The sequence below is a fragment of the Crassostrea angulata genome, chromosome 8, assembly GCF_025612915.1.
Source record: "Crassostrea angulata isolate pt1a10 chromosome 8, ASM2561291v2, whole genome shotgun sequence".
Taxonomy (NCBI): Eukaryota; Metazoa; Mollusca; class Bivalvia; order Ostreida; family Ostreidae; genus Magallana; species Magallana angulata.
The window spans coordinates 46,091,539-46,110,851 of NC_069118.1; the positions used below are offsets into that span (position 1 = coordinate 46,091,539).

Consider the following 19,313-nt stretch of genomic DNA (forward strand, 5'->3'; position numbering starts at 1 on the left):
TAGTAAGCTTTTGTTATGGATGTATGAGATAATAGTTTACAATAGAACATTTTTTTGGGTATTTGACTATTTGAACCTCTCTAAACCAAAGAAACCTGATTACAATAATGTTCTACAGGAATTGTAGTACATGTTTACATTGAATTAGTTTTGGTTTAACGTAGTTTTCGTGCTGAAAATTAAAAAAATATTTCAATTAGTGTCTTTTCTAATACAATCATGTATATAGCCTTATATATGTATATTGAAAATATCAGTATCTTCTGAAAGTGTTAGATTCGTGGCCTAGTGGTAACGCGAAGGTCTTTTTGATTTTGTGGTCGCTGGATCGAATCCACTAAGTATTTTTTTTTTTACACTTCATTGAAACATGAAAAGTATAGAGAGATTGAATTAAACTTAAATCTTCTGGGTTTTTGTTTTTTTGTTTGTTTTTTTTTTTTTAGAATTATCTTGTTTAATTCAGTATGAGTATGAGTACATCCAATATAAACAGTTCTCTTCATTAACACCATTTATGTACTCTATTTACACTTAGATCCATAAAATTTTGCATTTTGCTTGAACATATCACGATTCTGAATTTTTCAGAGTTTCCCGACTTTATGACAAATCAGTTGTAACAGACACTATTTTAAATTCAGTTTCTAGGTTTCGAAAAGCATAGCGACACTGGTACTTTGCGTCCAAACACGGGTGTAGGCGAAATAGTAGGAAAAGGCACTAAGCCTTTTGGCTGTTCATTAGAAATGGATTTCTATAGGATTATAAACACCAAAAATAAAAGAACAGGGGCGTACAAGGCGCTCTTTATCCCCCACTCGGAGCATTGAAGACGAACGAATTTAATTCAAGTTAGAATATTAATTTTTCACTTGTATGCATTGTTTTCATTATAAATTTCACCATGGAAGTTAATATTGTGATTTCATTCTATTAACACGACATGTATACATATGTTTAAGATTTAAGCTGCACACCGTTTTTTGCCTAAATCTTGGACCATGCACTGTTCTTAATTGAAATAAATAGGTATAAATGGGTCCTGACTACATCATAAAAGTACTTTTATTTAAAGAATAAGTTAATATTGATTTTTATTATTGGTTTATTTAAATGGAGTCTAGACCCAAAATGGGTCAAATTTATGATTTTCACCAAAAACGTTTTACTTTATTAAATATTTTTCAAACAGTTTAGTTTATTCACAGGTATTCTAATGTATCAACGTAGCTCACTGTGATAAGCGGAGGCTAGTAGTCCATCCTTCACCATGGAGAGGGTGTTCGAATCGTTTAGACGGCGTTTTATTTTTTATTCATTTGCTTTAAAGTAAAACGTTTTGCTTTTTTATTTGATTATTTTGAAAAAATATCTAATACCATTTATATAATGACAACAATTACGTAATGCTCATAATCTGTACACATAATTTTTTCGGATAAAAATAGCGCTAGTACAGGTGTGATATCATGCTGTAATGCATATGCTTAGAATGCATCGAATAAAACTAAGGAGATAAGTAGCAGGTGCATTTATTATTGTATATCATGCATTTGTCAGAGAATGCAGTTCTATATCATACAGTTACATGTACTAATACACAGTTTCAAATATAAAGATTTCTATATGTTCATATGCCATTTCAAAATCCTGGGTACGGGGGATTTTAAAGGCCTTGTACGCTCTTGTCCTTTGGCCAAAGTCGTGACAAATTCTATTTATTTGTTTTCATAATTTACAATGGTTTAAGAATGTATTTCTAATAATCTGATGAGAGAGTCAATCGTAAAGTTATATATAAGGCTCGAAATTCTTTGTCATGTAAACAAGGTTCATGCCCTGCTTTTGCTTACATATAGGTTCGATATGCCATGCAGTAAAAAATCTTTTTTCACGGTAGTATGTCTATCTTCTTATTAATTTTAAACATAAATAAACAGTTCGAGTGTTTATCACATTCATTTTAGGTCTAAAACTGGAATTTTCACTTCAACATTCAAAATGTAAACAAAGGCTTTGTTTATACACAACAAAAAATAGTGAGCTCTGTAACACTCTATATATCTTAACGAATGACACCCAAATTTGGTTGCAAATTAAAAATGCTTTACTGGGGCATTGTGCATATTAAAATAAAAATAAATTTTGACCAAAATCGTGACCATGCCCCTTTAACTTAAAAATAGAGAGAGAGAGAGAGGGGGGGGGAGCGAGCAAAAGAGAAAAAGAGAGAGACGGGGTTTTTGCCCTCATACCAACTCAATTCATTTATAATGATATTTCATAACCAAATGGTCATCCATTTGTTTATTAACAGTGTTCTGGTAAACTAATGTAATAGGTACATGTAAATGGATGTGGTACATGAAAATTATGTTTTATGTATAAATCCTGTGGAAATCCAATTGACCTCAGTGCATGCAACATCATGTCCTTTCTAAATGTAGACATAGAACCCAAGCATTTCATCTACATACTATAGTACTAGTATATGTCTGTGAATGTATTACATAATTCATCATGCAAAAAAAGGTTCATCTTGTAATCCATTCATTCCCATGATGAACACCGCATTTCTTTAATTAGATTCACATGTATTGGATGGGAAGATCCTAGAATGCAGATTGAATTTCAATACGTCTTTGATCCATGTCTCTATAAATGACACACAGCTTAATTACTAATGATGCCTGACTGGTCCACATTCATCCATTTATTTATAGAGCCTACTATATAACAAGTACCAAATATTGAATATGTTGACATTATGAAATATGTATACACATGTAAATGAAATAAATCTGCATTAAATCGAATAAAAAAATAAGATTTTCTATAATATAAGCTGAGCTAGAGGTCAACTCTATCTATAAATTGTCTACCCTAGCTAGCTAGCTCTCTTCTTATTGTGTCACACAAGATACCAACAAAATAATAACCAAACATTTTTTATACACTTATATTATTTGCATTTTATTGGTCAAATAATTATAATAATATATTTTGTTCACCAGAAAACATCTTTCCACAATTGTTAGAAAATAATTTTTTTTTACCCTGATGAGACCAGTTTTGAAGATCATGATTATAATAATATGACCAAGTCAACATCTTCCACATCTAAATTAGAGACAGCACTTAATTAGAACATGCAATGCAAAAAAATATAATTTCTTTATATATAATATTTAATGTAAGAAAAGTACATATCTAATACTAATCATGTACAAGAATAGAGAGTATTATGCATTTCATATATTATATATACATATGATTTTTTTTTTAAATGGAAGAATATCTATGATTACAAAATAAGTAAGTATAAAGTGGGGGCTAATGAATTTCAATGGAGAGAAGGAAGTTAAAGAAATTCTGAATGTTATACATGGGAAAATGATAATTTACAATACAGCATTATATAAATAGTGCCTGTTTGGGAGGGTAACAGTTGAAATTGACACCCCTCGAAAACCATTGTCAACCGACGCGAAGCGGAGGTTGACAATGGTTTTCGAGGGGTGTCAATTTCAACTGTTATCCTCCCAAACAGGCACTATTTATTTTGTTATACTGAATGTCTTTTTTAAAATTTTTAAGAAAATTTTACTGCTTTTATATAGGAATAACGTGAATTCTACAGCGAACCGTACGCGCATAATTTTCGCGCATGTAACATTTTTTAATGTTACCCGTTGCCAAGTGCGTTGCTAACGCTGAGGGTAATAGTAAATATTATTAACTGCGTCTTAACCAATCAGATTTCAGTATTTAACATGAAAGTATAACAATTAAAAATAGCAACTTTTGTGCTCTGAATGATGTCCAGTATCTGGATATTATAACATTGATTTTATCGTGGACATTGTATTATTTAAAAGTATTAACTCTTGTTATCTGAAATCATGGTTTATTTCCTTTCAAAAGATTAATTTTTGAGATGGAAAACGATGTACATGCATTGTTTTACTAAAAATATTTTCTTCAGAGGTTTAAATAGTTACAGATAGTTCAAACAAAAAGTTATATGTTTTGAAAAACAAATTAGAATTTTAATGAATACTTGTAAATTATTTACAGGCCTTTTTATCTTTGACCACTGGCCAATAAATACACTGTATTACAGTTAGCACTATACATTGATGACATACTGAAATGACACACAAATTTAGATAATTTCGAATGAAAACAGAAACACATACAGAAACAGAAAATTGTTTAACACCCTAATGGTTTCAAAGTTATATATGTACCTATAAATAATATCCTATTTCAAACACTGGTGGAATCTATAAAAATATCTATATTTCAAAAAAAAAAAAATATCATAAAAAAAACAACTTTCAAGATAATGTTCATTCACTCCCTTAATCTAGAAACCATCAAATATTTGTGTAGATTTCATATGCTCAAAATGCTTCTGTGAGAGGTTCGTTTACGGCTTTACAGGAGCCATGTGTTTACAGCCATGTGTTTACAGGCGGTTTACAGCTGGAAGTTTGAGGCTCCCTGACGCTTTGTGGACTGGGAGTATTCGGAGTATGCAGCGACACGCTCTTGGTCTGGAACTGTCACGACGGGCTGGATCGGCATGGAGCGCTTAGACATGGTTTCTGCTGAGTATCCATTCAGGTCCGCTGGGGATGAAAAAAAGGATATAGTCATTATTTTTAAATCAACTGAAATCAATATTCTAAATGGCAAAGGGCACTACCCTTTCCGATTGAATCGATCAGTATAGACAGTTTGTGGTATATACAAATATTTTATAAAATCTTACAAGTCTAGTTATATAGTCTATGATGTTGAAAGAAAAAAAGTGCATGGTTTCATTTAACATTGCAAAAATTAAATAACTTAAAATAAGTTACATAGTTATCATTACCTTAATTTTTGCAAATTTAGTGACATATGGGGGGAAAAATTTGATATACATGTGCACTTTGAATTTTACTTACATTTGGTGACAGCTCCAGATGCTGTGCTGTAATCCAGCTTTGCCCGCTTGGCAGCAAGGAAGAAAGCCAAAATGGAGAGAATAGCAGCATCGAAGATTCCGAGAATGGCCAGGATGTAAGCCCACCTGATGTTACACGCCCCGAGGCGGTACTCCCCCGAGGACTCACCGCAGATCTGTCTGACCTCGTACTGGTTCCAGCCGCTTGGGTAGATCACACAGGCCAAGAACATGAAGACCGCTGTGAAAAAAATATGATATATATATATTTTTATGCACAAGGAAAAAATACACTAAAATTTAGAAAACTTAATTTAATATGAGGAAGATTGCATGTCTTGACATTATAAAAGTGTGAAGATTCACTTCAAGATTGCATATCAATCTTGACATTAAAAAAGTGTAGCGTACATACTTTTACAATTGCTTTATTTATATGAAATATAAATTAAGTACTTCAGTGATAATTATCAATTGATTTGATCACCACATTGAGGAAAAGTTGAGTTTAATTGTCTTATACTGAAATATATTGCAAAGGCAATAATTTTTCAACAGGCACACCCAGGGCTAACAGAGAGGGTACCCCACCCAACACTGCGTCTGCTGTCTTACTATAGGTTAATTTGGGGCGTCTTGCTGCTATTTTTACCAAAATGTGCACATATGGAAATTTTCTGAATTCAGGCATGCGTAATTCAACCCTAATATGAAATCTGAACTGTTAGCTTCAATATTCAATCCTCTATTTTTCTTTTAATTCTGTTTCTCTTTTATTTTGAGGGTTTTGTTGTGATAGTATTCAAAACCTGTTTTGCAACTTTATATCTTATATAATTATCTTTCATTCAAGTTGCTATTTTTGTGTAATTTGATGAGTAGACATTTAATATTTTACTGCAATAGTTACATAACTTCTTTTTAGTAGCTAGGCTACACATTACTGGTATATATATGGTGATTTCTACGTGCACATATATATATATATATATATATATATATATATAGTTCTCTTTTTAAATAAATCTCATGAGCAGATTCATAATTGCATTTAAGAGGTATAATGCCCACTTTATAAAAATAGCCAATATTTTAATGACAGTTGTCTTTGATCTCTTTTCCGTATAAAAAGTTGTGCAAGTCCTTATTTGACGAGGGAGACAGCTGGTTTCACTATATTTCTCCAGAGTCCCTGTCTCGTCTGTCTATTTGAGGTCCCTGTTAAAGTTTAAGGTTTTAGGGTTAGGGGATTTTAAATACTTGATTAGAGACTTGTTTGTTCTTATTTTGTTGTAATAAATTTACAAAAGGTTGCTAATTTTAGTTTTCATTTACTTTGAGCTTGGTTTATTATATCTGGTTTATCTATTTTGAGGGAAAAGTGGTTTTCAAACTTTATTTATAAATTAGTAATTAAAAATTTAATTCTTAATGTAGAGGTCAGATTCAGTCTCAAAACAACACGAAGTACTGATAAAAACCTATACGGCACTGCAGACCTGCTAATTCATTTAATTTATTTTATTTCCATTGGACTTCAGCATCAAATATTAGTTTTTATAGTCAGGCACACACCTACATGAACCACGTGTAAAAATCAAACGTACGTATCAAAGAATATCGATCGTCAAAGGTGAGTGGTGAATTCGAATTTAAATGCCCAATAAGCCATGTAATTTTCAAAGTTGGTCTGACTCAGAATGTTGAACTTTTTGTAGCATATCAAATAACAGTTTCTGTTAACTTTTCCTTAGTATGAGTTGATGTGTGGGAGTCTATATTTATTCATGCACTTATACATTTAAGAGCTCTAATACAGCTCTTAATTGCCACCTCTGCTGACTGCATTTTTCGAAATCTTAACTGTCCCAAATTCTGGACTAGCTAAACTGATCAATGATCAAGTTCATTCCCTTAGTAGGAGCTAATAATTGGTTTTTGAAGACTTAACCTATATTCATGATAGTAAACAGTTTGTAAAAATGATTGATGATCTTTCAGGCTTTGTAAATATCAAGAAATTCCTTTCACATACGATATTAGATTTTATATTCAATTCATAAATCTTATAACCTTTTAAAAATAATGAATTTAAACATACACTGTATAGCACTATTTAGAGTGCATGTCCATTCCAGGAAATCTATTAAATAAAGTAGATTTCTAAATTGATGTTGAATCAATGTGTGGAATTGCAAGAATCACTCCTCACAGATTAATATATAAATTATTTTGACAGTTGTGCTTTCTCTCTCTCCCCCTTCTCCTTTCTTAAATGCTCTCTCTCTCTCCTCTCTCTCTCTCTCTCTCTCTCTCTCTCTCTCTCTCTCTCTCTCTCTCTCTCTCTCTCTCTCATGCAATAACATGTATGAATTCAGAAATAGTACTCAAGGGGGATAGGTTATGGGGCTACGGGAGGGGGGGTGGGGGGGGTCAGAGGCCTATTTTCATATTCAGTAATTTTACTATGAATCTTTAATACTTGTAAATTTGAATACCCCTTGTTATATATATGTATAATTATAGTCTGCATAGATCTTCTATCTGAAGAACTGAATGAAGGAGTAAGATCTATAGGAATCCAGGCATATTGTAAAACTATAAAGTTTCACATTTTTAGTATCATATAATATCTCTTTTGATTCAAAGTTTGATTACTAATTCAGTCTAAATCTCTGTCAAAACATCTATATCAAAATATTTCAAATATCGAGTGGCTAAATCAAGCTATAATACATTAATATTGCAATATAAACCAAGGCTAAACAATAAAGTTAATTTTTACATAAAAAAAGCCACAAAACAAAGATTAAATTGTGACTCGGGCATGAGTGTTAAATGATTTTTTTTTAAATAGTAAGTAAGTATGTAAGTAATAAAGAGATATACATGCCAATATTACAAGTAAAATTTCATATAGTTACAATACATAAAATATTGGCATCCTGCCTTAAAAGACATATGAGACACTAAAAATCGGACAGATTATATTCATGCAAATACATTTATTTTCTCAATGTCTATTATTGCATATAAATGCATTTAGTGTTAAAGAATTATACAGACATGTTTGCTGACATAATCTTTACATGGATTTTGTATGCTCATATAAGACTAAATTTGCTTGCACATGCAATACGGTATAATTCTTTATTTAAATGTTCATTCCATTTAATATGTTTAATCAAATTCAGGTACACATTTAGCATATCACTTATAATTCAGATGACATTCATCTAAATAGGTATATATGTAAGTGAAAGGTAGTGGGGGAGGGGGTGCATTGAGGGCAATTAACAGGTCAAGGGACCAATCGCCTAAATTGGATATGATATAATAGCCCGTTTGGGGTATAATACCCAAATTTATATAATACCCACAATTGATGAGAAATCTTTACATGCATTGTTCAAAGGACAGTTCATATAAGTTGAAAACTATTAAAAGAAATAGTTAATCAAGCTTCTCTGAATAGCTTAATAAAGCTATACGGCTTATTGAAGCTATTAAGCTAAATCAATAGATTGTACTGGACCAGCATTGGTCTTACCACCTTGAAATTATTTTTTAAAAATTCAACCTTTACTAAAAAAAATAATCAACCGATAAAATGTTCCTGTGGTAATGGTTCCTCTATAAATCAATTCTGAGATATGATTTGTGTGTGTGGAATTGGGGGCGGGGGGTACTCTACTAGCGAAAATGCCCATACCTGGACAATACGATTTTAATTCGAATTTTTCATTTTATTCAAATGAATGGACATGAAAAACGATTTTGGTCGTTTTACCTACTGACAGCAGATTACATGACATTCACTTAATTTGTTCATCGTGAAGATTCGCTTACAAACAGGAGTACATAGCTGGTGGTCAGCTCAGATTTAAATCCCCCGCCACGAGAAAAACCAGTTTCGAGGTGTGAATCGCTATTCAAATATCGTCCAAAAATTAACAAACAAAAAAACATGAATGACACTCAAGACTCACCTGAAATCAGTTCCATAATGCCGCAAAAGTAGAAGACGAATGTTTTCTTGAAGCAGAAGAACAGCAACAAAGCAGCCACAGTGATCAACATCAGGAGGGCCGAAACTCCAACGAAAAACGTCGTGGCTCGGAAAGAATCGTTGAGAATGGAATCAAAAGTGGTGAAAGACCCACTGCACACGTAGATTCCCTGGGAGTTGTCGGGGTAGCAGTGCTGGAACACACCAACGTGGCCAAACCCCGGAGACGAGGGGGTATCTCCAATCCATTGTGGCTGGACGAAGGCCACGAGATTCAGAATACACCAAATAATAGAAAGTAGCCCCCACAGAACGCATATAGCGCGGTACTCCCTCATATACCGAAAATGGTAGACCCTAGCTGTCTCTGGGTTGAATTTCTGCTCCATGGCTCTCAGTTTCTCACGGCTCTACTTGCTGGTCAGTATTGAGCCGTCGATCAGGTTCCAGAGAATGGGGTGAGGTCAGCTAGCGCTCTTCTGCCGGTTTAGAGAGTCTTAAGAATTGATTGGGCTAAGAATAGATTCCTAACGTGGGCCAACTGGTCTGACAACTTTTTCTCTATTTATAGCGTGGGTTTCGACCAATCGTAGCGAGGAAATTTACCTGTGGCACACCTGAATGAACACGTTTGTCAACTTTAGTAACACACGTGGGGGTAGATTGTTTATGTTGTCAATGCCGGCCGTGCAGTGCTGGACGATTCTTGTAGATTAGAATGAGTGATAACTAATTAATAGTATGATAATTAATTAATATTGTTTCATCACCCCATCCAGCCCCATCAAATTTTAACCCGGACTATACTACAAGTCTATCATTTCCAGGAATGGATTTAATTGAAAATAAATGGTAAGGGGGACATTATTTAGTACTTGGAAATCTGTTTAAAATATTAAGAGACTTGTTTTCAATAGATATATAGGGAATTGGGTGTGTGAGTGGGGGGGGGGGGGTGACATCCAAAGATAAAATAAAGGTTTTTTGATGAATCAGATGAATGTGAATATTCATGTATATACGTATGAATAGAGATTAAAACGTGTAATTTGTTAATTTCGTTGCATGTGCGGATCCAGAATATTTATTCGGAGCGAGATGTTATAAGTGCTACAAGAGTATGTCTTTTACAATATTGAAATTGAATAAATTGGTTTGAATTGAAAAAGGGATCCAATTATGCCTATTGTCAGAATTTTTACTTCGTAAATTTATTCATTTTGAATTTTCCATAGTTAGGAACATCCCTCTCCCGACCCCTTCTCTAGTTCCACGCATGATTTTGCCGTCAGTTTAATTTACATAAATATATATATATATATATACTTTTACCTTAAAAGTTGAAGTTTTGCAGGTTTGTTTCCTTTGTTTTCTATAGTTCATATTTTAGCAGTTTATTAAAAAATGTATATAGTGGTGTGTCTAGAATCTATGAGGAGGATTAGGAATAAACATGTAGTTCAATGTGTTGAAAAAAATATTAAATTGCAATGTAATATCCAGGGCTTTTTAAGCAACATTTGATTGAGTTTTTTTCCTCTTTAAACTTACCTGTGCTTAATTGACTGTTGGCTTCCATTAAAAGTTGACACAATTTATTTGCAGTTCGAGGGACATGTCGTTAAAATGAATATATCCATATACACACATTTTTCTTGGTAAATTTCCTAAACTGAAATTTATATTTTAAGCAAGTTTAAGCAGTAAAATGGTTCCGTTTCTCAAAATTACTTAAATGGATTTTTTAAACTTGAAATCTACACCATTAATCAATCATCCTTTAAAATTCATATTTCTTCATAAATACGTGTTTATGGGTTTCAGTATTTGTATCGTTGTCCGGCTGTTAACGAATCTTAATCTTAAAATTGAATTTTAATATAAATTCAATGTTGCGAATGTTAAATCACAATTTTTTTTCTATTAATTACATTATATGACTTAATTCGATCTCCACATATCGATAACGACAAAGAAATATAAGTTGCCCCCCCCCCCCCCACCCACCCGCTTTCATCTATAAAATTCAATTCTAAAAAATGTTTTCAATATTTTTCTATTCCGAATTATTAATTATACATCTTTCCACCAACGCATTTATTGATATCCTATAGCTAAGTATTAACTTTTTAGTATTTTACTACATGATGGATAATCAGATATAAAAAAATATGGTTCTAATACTATATGGTTCGGATACCTTAAGAAAAATAAACTTACATATGTAACTGAACTGAATGGTATTAGAAACTGATAGAGGTATCTAATTACATTAAGATCTGCTCGATTTGAATGCTACACGCGGTAAACGGATTTATTTATTTTATATGGATAACAATGAATCACATGAAGTCGATTGTTTTGTTTGAATTTGTAATACACTATACGATTTCATGTAAGATTTACCTGGGCTTTCATTGTAAGCTGAAATCGACAATAAGTGATTAAATATTTTTCCTAGAGCGATACTTTTAAGAATGAATAGGACGAAATGGCCTTGGAAATGATTTTGGGGTTTAAAATAACTGGTAAATTGTAAAACCGGTTCACAATAGAAGACTCGCACCTTACAATGATTTAAATCTTTACATTTCTAGTCGTCTTTTCAAATTCTGCATTATCTGCATTTTTCTTTATACAAAAAAACTTCTTTTTCTTTCTTACTTAAACCTATATAAAAATTCCTTCCTAAATTGCAAGAAAAACGACAAATACATCTGTGAACATTGCCCCTTCTCTCCATTTATCTGTCTGTCTGATTGTGTCCGTCTGTCCGTCTGTCTGTTTGTCTGTCTGTCTGTCTGTCTGTCTGTCTCTCTGTCTGTCTCTGTCTCTCTCTCTCTCTGTGTGTCTCTGTCTCTCTCTCTGTGTCTCTGTCTCTCTCTGTGTCTCTGTCTCTGTCTGTCCGTCCGTCTCTCTCTCTCTCTCTCTCTCTCTCTCTCTCTCTCTCTCTCTCTCTCTCTCTCTCTCTCTCTCTCTCTCTCTCTTAATTTGCAAATGGACCAACATCTCGGTTGTCCTCTTCCAATGTTCTGATTCATTTAACAGTATAGGGGTCTTGCTATATCCTACCCAATTTGTTGGTATCTCTGTGACCCCGGGTCATACCTGTACATTAAGGTGTTGTTTTGTGTCCAGATTCTTTCAAGCAGTAAGTCTACCGTCTAAGCTATAACCTAAAAACAAGAGGCCCATGGGCCACATCGCTCACCTGAGGAACAATAGGTATGATAAAATCAGCTCAATGGAGTCATAATACAAACTATCTGGACAATATACAATAATTCATGTAAATCCTGTATAAATAAAATCCATTTTCCCCTGGATATTCTTATGTTTATAATCATTAGTCCCTTTTCTAACAGGATGATTTTATGGTCATATCATGTGTTGAGTATTGAAGTTCTCATAAAGATCCCTAACAATAGTTTATATATGGGATGTAAACGTACAGTAAACTCTCAACCTTCTTGTGAGGCCAAAGAATTGTCCTGGGGCCAAAGTCTTAACAATTATAAAGAATCATCTGGCTGATTAGTTTCTGAGAAGATTTTTAAAGATTTACCCTATAAATTCCTTTGTTAAACTTTGACCCCCCCCCCCATTGTGGCCCCACCCTACCCCTGGGGATCATTATTTTTACAACTTTGAATCTACACTACCTGAGGATGCTTTCACACAAGTTCCAGCTTTCCTGGCTGATTAGTTTCTGAAAAGAAGATTTTTAAAATGACTCTGTTTATTCCTATGTAAAACATCGACCTCCCATTGTGGCCCAAACCTACCCCCAGGGGTCATGCTTTTCACAAATTTGAATCTACACTAACTGAGGATGCTTCCACACATGTTTTAGCTTTCCTGGCTAATTAGTTTCTGAGAAGAAGATTTTTAAAGATTTACTGTATATAATCATATGTTTAACTTCAATCCCCCATTGTGGCCCCAACCTACCCCCAGGGGTCATGATTTTCACAACTTTGAATCTTCACTACCTGAGGATGCTTCCACACAAGTTCCAGCTTTGCCTTCGAATTAGTTACTGAGAAGAGGATTTCTAAAGATTTACTGTATAAATTCCTATGTTAAACTTCGATCCCCCATTGTGGCCCAACCCTACCCCCGGGGGTCATGATTTTTACAACTTTGAATTTACACTACCTGAGGATGCATCCACACAAGTGTCAGCTTTCCTGGCTGATTAGTTTCTGAGAAGAAGATTTTTAAAGATTAACTGTGTATATTCCTATGTAAAACGTCGATCTCCCATTGTGGCCCCAACCTACCCCCGGGGGTCATGATTTTCACAAATTTGAATCTTCACTACATAAGGATGCATCCACACAAGTGTCAGCTTTCCTGGCTGTTTAGTTTCTGAGAAGAAGATTTTTAAAGATTTACTTTTTATATTCATATGTTAAACTTCGACCCTCCATTGTGGCCCCACCCTATCCCCAGGGGTCATGATTTTCACATCTTTGAATCTACACTACCTGAGGATGCTTCCACACAAGTTTCAGCTTTCCTGGCCAATTAGTTTCTGAGAAGAGGATTTCTAAAGATTTACTCTATTCATTTGTTAAACTTCGACCCCCCCATTGTGGCCCCATTCTCAGGTGAGCTAAAAAGGTTAAGTTTACAATTCAATAAGTTGGTTTCTGGAAGAACAGATTTTGAAAATTTTCGTAATAAATATTGACAATTTTTTTACTTTTTAAAGCGCTATAAGCATAGCTCAGCCCTTTATTGTCGTTAGACTTCAACTTCCGGTGCATCGAATAACCGCCTCCTCTAAGCAAAAGTATACATCATTTAAACTGGTTAGGGAACCAGTTTCAGGGGTTTATGCACATAACTGCACGGGCTATTGTGAATCAAATTTACGGGTTATTGTGAATTTAATGTACGGGGCTTACATACATCATTGCAGGGACTGTCATGCAGTGATGAGGAAATATAGTGCGTATACAGAAGCTGAAATGCTATATACATATATATATCTGTTATATACATACAGAAGCTGGGTTAGCGCTTTTCAGTACTATCAGTACTTTGATTTAATCTTTAGCGTACAAACATAGAATTGTTAGCAAATCTCTGTATCTTGCTTATAATTCGAAGCAAACACTCAAAAATGGTTAGTAAATAGAAATTGTTAACAATTAAACACAAGAAACATGCACTACATGTATAACAAATAAAGAACACAATTTATTTTTTCGAAATGAATCATATATATACATGTATATACCTACATATTTCCGTAAGCGATATCAAACTCTATTTAAACTGAATAAACTAGAGAAAATGCCGAGCATCTCAACAAAAACCTATTGCATTAATCTACCATTACGCAAAAAATAATGCCGAATTACCGATAGAATGAATTGTATTTCAGTACTCCTACATCAGATTTTGCTTAATTTGCGCAGGTAAACAGTTAACGTAACTGTTTGATTTACCGAAGTCTCTGTTTGATTTGATACGTAAAAATCACGAAATACAGACGACAGTTTCCAGGTAACAAAGCATAAATAATGAAAACGAAACGAAAATCAGAACAAGCTAACATCAACGTCATGTGTGAAAACTGTCAACGCATTGAAATATTTAGCCTCAATTTACTTCACAAAATCGGCACCAATATATTTTTCATGTTTCAAAAATTTCCCTTCATACGCGAACTGTTGCACAACAAGCAAATTCATCATAGCCAGATCGACCCTTTTTCGTATAATGTCATGGCTGCTTTAAACAAAGAACCTCGTTTTAGAAGTATGGAATACGAGTCTTGGTAAAATGGGTAAGCAAAACCGGGCCGTGGCAAAATAAAAGCCGGGGCAGATCGGCAATCGTCAATTCCAAATACGCATTATTTTGCAGCAATATTTACAGCAAATACAAATATACTGGTCCATCAAATATCCTGAAATTTTAATGAGATTGGCAGATTAATAACTGCTTATCTTTTGTTTTGCCCAGGCCAAGTCTTGTGTACCCATTTTACCGGATGCCGAATCCGAGGCTATTAAACTGATTGAAACACGCCTTTCCTTTATTATTATTTTCGTAATAACTCAGATTTGAAACAGAATTAGACCTTAATTTTTGCAATTTATATTTTCCTTCCCATAAGGATAATTTATGCTAAACTACGTTGAATTGGAATCAGTAGTTCTTGAGAAGAAGATTTTTAAAAATGCACCCCCTTTTTCTACAGTTTCAAGGTTTTCTCCGCTTTGAATACAGATCGGACTTTTATTTCTGCAATTTATATTCGCCCTCCCACAAGGATGCTTTGTGCCAAATTTGGTTGAAATTGGATAAGCGGTTTTAGAGAAGAAGTTCAAAATGTAAAAAGTTTACAGACGGACAGACAGACGGACAGACGGACAGACGGACGGACGGACGGACGGACAGACGGACGACGGACAAAAAGTGATCAGAATAGCTCACTTGAGCTTTCAGCTCAGGTGAGCTAAAAAACCAAACATGGATATTTCATGGGGAAAATGAAAACACGTTTAGTACGATTGACTGTGCATGTACAGTATAGTTTAAAATCATGAAATAAAATCGAAACTTTAATTTGCTCGATATGAAATATTTTATCTGTATTAACGGTTTTTAGATCTAACGACCATATCGCAAGCTCCCGGCATTATACAAGTATAATACTTATTTTTCCCTGATAAAAAAATGATATACCCATAACTCTGCATAATTAGATAGGGTGCGTATTTTTGTGAGAAAAAAAACGTCAGGTGCATCGGAACTATACAGGTGGAAAAAAAATCCCTGAACAAGGCGTCGAGGTTTTTGTATGTAGGCCGCAGATGACAATCGTATGATCGACTCAGAGGTATACACAGAAGTCCATGCATGGGTTTAATACATGTAAAAAAAAATATTTAGAGTGAAACGTATGATTGTGTAGACTTAAATTTATTTCGGATATGACGGTTTATCACAAAATTTGTTTGTCAAACGGGTCAAAGCACATATTGTATGACAAGAAAATAAACCCCACACGAAAGAACTATATATGATAAGAGTTAAATTTGGCCCCCATAATTCGCCATTTTTTAAGTGTTTCGGGTACAATAAAATGTTAAATAATTTTTTAGAAGAGTTCATATAAAATATATTTTTCATCTATTTATTTGATTTATTTGCCCTCACTGGCAGTATATGACGTTAGAAGTGACGCCATTTCTATAATTCAATCAAAATCGGCCAACAATTGACATTTTTCTTATATATTTACGAATGGGAAATATAGAGCACATGCTTGAACAAGGAAATTTTTTTTGTCACTTATTAGTCTTGGCTAGATACATCTCTGATTAAAATATTTTATTTGTTCAAGAACGCGCTCTATGTTTTCGGAAGGAAAAACTGCTTGAAAACAAGCTGTTTTACGCTAAAAAATGCAAAAATGGCGGAAAAAGGTTGTCTTTACAATGTCATATTTCTAAATTGTGGGCACTTGAACCAAAATGAATATTATGTAAACACATCACATACATATCTGTATTAAGAAAACAAAGAATGATAGTAAAATGATGATGTTCATTTTAGGGGGCCATTTTAGGCCCTTATCATATATAGTCCTTTAAAAAAAAACCCAAAAAACAAACAAACAAAAAACATGTACATGTACCTGTACAGATGTATGAATTGTGTATATAATTCAATACTTGGTATTTGTTTGACAATATACATTATTATACTTTCATGTTAAATACTGAAATCTGATTGGTTTAGACGCAGTTGATAATCCGTTCTATTACCCTCAGCGTTAGCAACACACTTAGCAACGGGTAACACAACGAATTGTTACATGCGCGTAAATTATGCGCGTACGGTTGGCCGTGGAATTCACGTCATTTCTATATAAAAGCAGTAAAACATCTATAAAATGAAGACATTCAGTATAATAAAATAAATAGTGCCTGTTTGGGAGGAAAACAGTTGAAATTGACACCCCTCGAAAACCAATGTCAACCTCCGCTTCGCGTCGGTTGACAATGGTTTTCTCGGGGTTTCAATTTCAACTGTTACTCTACCAAACAGGCAATATTCATATAGTGTACGTGTCACGGTGTGACATTCAATCTTTCGGACTATTTTTAATTATTGTGTAAATTAACTTTTTCGGACTCTGTGTTAATTGCTACAAAAACTTTTCATCTATTTCGACAACTGTTTTATAAACGTCATAAATTCCGCGCAGCATTAATCCCACCTGAGGCACAATCAGTGATGGACAGCTAATCTTTTAATTGATTTCTGTTTATGTTTATTTACACTTAAGCTTCTTTCATCTTATTAATCCTTTTATGTACATGCTGTCAAAATGTCCCGAGTTACTCAATAGCTGTTTGATAATTGATTTACTTACATCTGTACTTCTTATGTTAATCCTTCATTGTGTTGTTCAATTGTTCATTATATATTATTCTGAATTGTAAATTATAGTCAGTTGGAATCAGACCTTCGGTGCTGATACATACCAAACTCACGTAAAAGTATATTTCATGTCAAGTCTATATAAAAGTCTGAAAACTAAAACGCGTGTTGGCTTGTTGGAGGTTTCATGAGGCTGGGTCCAACAACAAGAGAATAAGCTCACGGTAGGCCCAGTATTCGTCCAGTACGGGAGAGAACGCCCCGTAATATTTGGTGGAGAAACCTAAGGGTAACGACACCCGGGACTGCTACATATATTTTGTAGTAGTCAGATCCTGGACCTCTACAACAGTTTAGCGAGTTTCCCCAGATTCAGAGTCTACAGATGAAGAAGACGATTTATACTAGATACAACATGGAATATTCTTTCCGACCGCAGTGGAGACAGAAGAAGTTCAGCTTTCCCTCCTGTCAGCGTCCAGTGTGCGGAAGGTGTGGAAACGTGCATCCCAACGTTTTATGTTTCGCGTTCAACCAGAAGTGTTACCGATGTCACAGAATTGGACATTATTCCAGAATGTGTTTTACACAGATGAAGAAACCAACAAAATGTGTTAAAAAGGAAGCAGTTTTGGGTCGTAAAAAGACGCGAGACATGAAACGACTGTGCAAATATCTTGAAAACAAACGTACTTTGAGAGAATTGCCGTTTAATTCAATTCGTAACAATCAATTTCATTCTTTGTTTGATACCTCAAGTATTCTACGAACTGAGCTACACAACATTAAGATTCAGCTACGCAAGTCTGATCTACTTACGAAGAGTATGTCTGAAAATCTACAACGTGCTAAGTCTGAGAACGCAAGACTTCAAAGTGAAAATACGGATTTGAGAACAAAGCTCCAAGAAAACTCTAAACGTTCTGACATTGATATGTATCTAAAGAAAATTCAAAAATTAGAAGCAGAGGCACACGGTGATAAAGTACTCATGGATTTAATGCAGAGGAAACTAAAAGATATCGGGAGTGAACATTCTCAATATGTAATGAAAATTCAGACAGAGGCTGACGATACAATCAAACAGCTGAGGGAACAAAACAACGCCCTGCTGCAGACCATTTGGGTATTGGAATGTGATAACGAACATCTAGAGGCCTGGTTGCATGATAAACAACTTGACCGCCGATTTCAACCACACAGGCAGCAAAGAAGACAACAACGCGGCTACCGTCGATGATAAAAATTCAAAACACGAGGACGTGTTTTACGCGGACGCGAAGCATGTGTCACGGTGTGACATTCAATCTTTCGGACTATTTTTAATTATTGTGTAAATTAACTTTTTCGGACTCTGTGTTAATTGCTACAAAAACTTTTCATCTATTTCGACAACTGTTTTATAAACGTCATAAATTCCGCGCAGCATTAATCCCACCTGAGGCACAATCAGTGATGGACAGCTAATCTTTTAATTGATTTCTGTTTATGTTTATTTACACCTAAGCTTCTTTCATCTTATTAATCCTTTTATGTACATGCTGTCAAAATGTCCCGAGTTACTCAATAGCTGTTTGATAATTGATTTACTTACATCTGTACTTCTTATGTTAATCCTTCATCGTGTTGTTCAATTGTTCATTATATATTATTCTGAATTGTAAATTATAGTCAGTTGGAATCAGACCTTCGGTGCTGATACATACCAAACTCACGTAAAAGTATATTTCATGTCAAGTCTATATAAAAGTCTGAAAACTAAAACGCGTGTTGGCTTGCGTCCAGTACGGGAGAGAACGCCCCGTAATATACGTATACTCGTAAATTGCAAGCTTACAAATAGATGTACATAGGCCCGCCTGTCGGCATGAATTTTTTTTTTTTAAAAACCAAGATGCAGACTTCAGCGCCCAAATTTATAATGTTTGTAGACGAAAA

General features: G+C 34.1%; 1 protein-coding gene across 1 annotated transcript; it reads right to left on the reverse strand.

Moving 5' to 3' along the window:
• Positions 1–3,766: 3,766 nt before the first annotated feature.
• On the reverse strand, positions 3,767–9,483 carry LOC128160678 (LHFPL tetraspan subfamily member 3 protein-like). Its single transcript, XM_052824041.1, has 3 exons — positions 8,947–9,483; positions 4,959–5,198; positions 3,767–4,637 (listed from the first exon to the last, which is right to left on the reverse strand). The coding sequence occupies exons 1-3, from the start codon at positions 9,353–9,355 to the stop codon at positions 4,486–4,488; spliced, it is 801 nt and encodes a 266-aa protein (XP_052680001.1). The 5' UTR covers positions 9,356–9,483; the 3' UTR covers positions 3,767–4,485.
• Between the last annotated feature and the right edge of the window lie 9,830 nt (positions 9,484–19,313).